The 2,500-nt window shown below is 38.6% G+C and overlaps 1 protein-coding gene across 1 annotated transcript in view; it reads right to left on the reverse strand.

Moving 5' to 3' along the window:
- The window catches only part of LOC137974367 (uncharacterized), a 5,600-nt gene that overhangs the window by 1,770 nt on the left and 1,330 nt on the right, over positions 1–2,500 (reverse strand). Inside the window, exon 1 of the mRNA XM_068821316.1 lies at positions 1–2,500. This exon is cut by the window's left edge and continues 1,770 nt beyond it; it is cut by the window's right edge and continues 1,330 nt beyond it. Within this exon, the coding sequence (XP_068677417.1) occupies positions 468–2,500 (2,033 nt within the window). The 3' untranslated portion in view covers positions 1–467.

Raw genomic sequence — 2,500 nt, forward strand, 5'->3', positions numbered from 1 at the left:
GTCTGTGTACCTCGCTTCAACTCAAGATTTGTTCACTTCTTGATTAGATATAGAGGTGCGGCTCTATGGAATAACACCTTGGCCAATGATCATTCAATTGTAGACGCGAGTTGTAAAACTTTGTCAACTAAGTTGAAAGATAATGCAAGTTTCTTAAATTTTAATTTTTATGCTACGTCAGTTTCTACTACAGATTTTAGTGACCATGATAATGTATACTTTTAATTGTATCTTACATATACAATCGTAATTGTCATTTAGTTTTAGCTCTCTTACACCCTAGGGATTTTTAGTTTAGGCGTATAACAGTATGTAAATTAAGGGAATCTTATCTTATTTGTAAACACACGACCCCATAAGCTTATAGCTTTAAACATTATCGTGTTTAAATAAAGGTATATCTATCTATCTATCTATCTATCTATCTATCTATCTATCTATCTATCTATCTATCTATCTATCTTAAGTTAGCTATCGCTGTGATTTTCCCAAAACCCAAACACATCTCTTAGAGTCTTTCTCACTGCTGCACGGAATTCGCGTATTCTCCAGCAGAAGACGATGGGATTCACACTGGAATTGACAAACATCACAGAGGTGGCAAAATTGAATGCTAAATGCATCGAATAAGTGCGACCAAGAAAGTTAACTAAGATAGATGGGCAAAATAGAGGCAGGTAACAGAGAAGCATGATAAACCAAATCACAAACATGTTCACCACTGACTTTTTAAAATGTTTCAATTTAAATCTTTTTTTCATTTCGCTGGTCACCTGATTGTCATTTGGCTTATCTTTGTGTCCGTAATTTGATCGTTTGATTTCTTGGTTTTGACAAATTGCGTCACTATTGCACCCTCTTTCTTGGCCGTCAAGGCTTCCCTCGCTTTTATTCGATTCTTTGCTCTGGGCTAGTTCTTCCTCGTCTGCAATCGAATTCTGATGTTCATTCATCCCTTGAAAATGTTGCTTGTCTTCCGGTTTCATTGACTTTGTTTCTTTCTCATCTACGTGATGCAGTTTTACTTCCGACTGGATGACTGACAAACTTTCATTTGGAAAGCAATAATTTTGATCACAGCTATTCGTACAGCTGCCATCCGTAACCGAATTGGTTTCCATCGCTTCTTTGTGACATGTTATTGTATTGATACTTGGTGTTTTTCTGGCTCTTAAATCAAACTTAGAATCAAAATTTCCAAGAAATCTCTTGACAGTATAGTTATTCTCTACTAACGTAATTTCATTCTCTTCTCCGAACGTTTTCTGCCTTTTGGATAAAGGCGAACTTTCATTTAACAGGACGCGACTTTGATCATAACTTGAACACAATCCGTTTAAACAGTTCCTGTCATATATTGACTCTTCGCTTTGACAGGAGTTTTCTTTCATCATGGCTGCATCTTCCTTAGCTGAGAAATACTCTTTGCCGCGGTTATTAAGTTGCGATGATACAGTTTCTATGAGTTCACCCTCACATAAAAAAGTCGTATTTTTGCCTGTTTGATCGCGCTCGATGTGAGCAAACTCTGTTTCGGTCATCTTAAGTTCCATATTGTCAGTTGAAGGTTTTGGACGTGTTCCTGTCTCCAACTTATGACCGCTGTTTCCTGCTGATAAACTCACAACACTCGATAGTACCCATGTTTCAGATTTTCCCTGTACAGTTTGCATACGTTGCGAAGCACGTTTCTCTTCCAAATCGTTTGTGAACTGCTTAGACACACCTTGTCTCTGTGTTTGATTATAATTGTTGACTGCCACAATAAAAACAGGCGGATTATCTGCCTTCTGTTGTTCAACTAAATCTTCGCACGCAAGAAGAGGTTTCTCGAAATTAGCTTTCCCCAGAGTTTCCTTTGGTGCCCATTCCCTCTGTTGCAACTGCTTCTCACTTGTAACCCTCGATTTTTCATGTAGACCTCCATTGCCTTTCATTTTGATTTCAATACTTTGATGATCATTCATTTCTGTGTTTGCTGCTCCATTTCCATCTCTTTCCATTTGCTCCATCTTGCGTTCACCTTGCTGCCTGTCCATTGAAGCCGAATTGAGGTCATTTTCGCTTCTCTTTGAGGCATACGATAGCTCGGACAGCTGGATTGAAATCTGTCTTTGATGATACCGGACAATTTGAAATATCTTCATATAGGAGAACAATGCAATGAGCAAAGCAAGGGAATTCAGGCACACAAATACTATATTCTGCGCATCCAGTGCCCACTCGAACATGGAAGCGAAAACTGAGCTTAGTATTAGTAAAGCAGCAACAAGAACACAAACTCGAAATTTCGTTATTATTGCGCTGTATTTCATGTGAAGATGAAGAACCATTAGTCTATCAAGAGAAATCGCGGAAGCGGTCCAGAGGGATAACGACGATAGAAAGTATGAAAGAAGGTTAAACGCGAGTCCAACGTTACACGTCAACGCGGAATGGGGATTCATTAAGTAAGATATTTTGTAGAGTAAGTAAGCAGGCTCCGCTAAGAATCCGACGC

The sequence above is a fragment of the Montipora foliosa genome, chromosome 1 (genome assembly GCF_036669935.1).
Source record: "Montipora foliosa isolate CH-2021 chromosome 1, ASM3666993v2, whole genome shotgun sequence".
Taxonomy (NCBI): Eukaryota; Metazoa; Cnidaria; class Anthozoa; order Scleractinia; family Acroporidae; genus Montipora; species Montipora foliosa.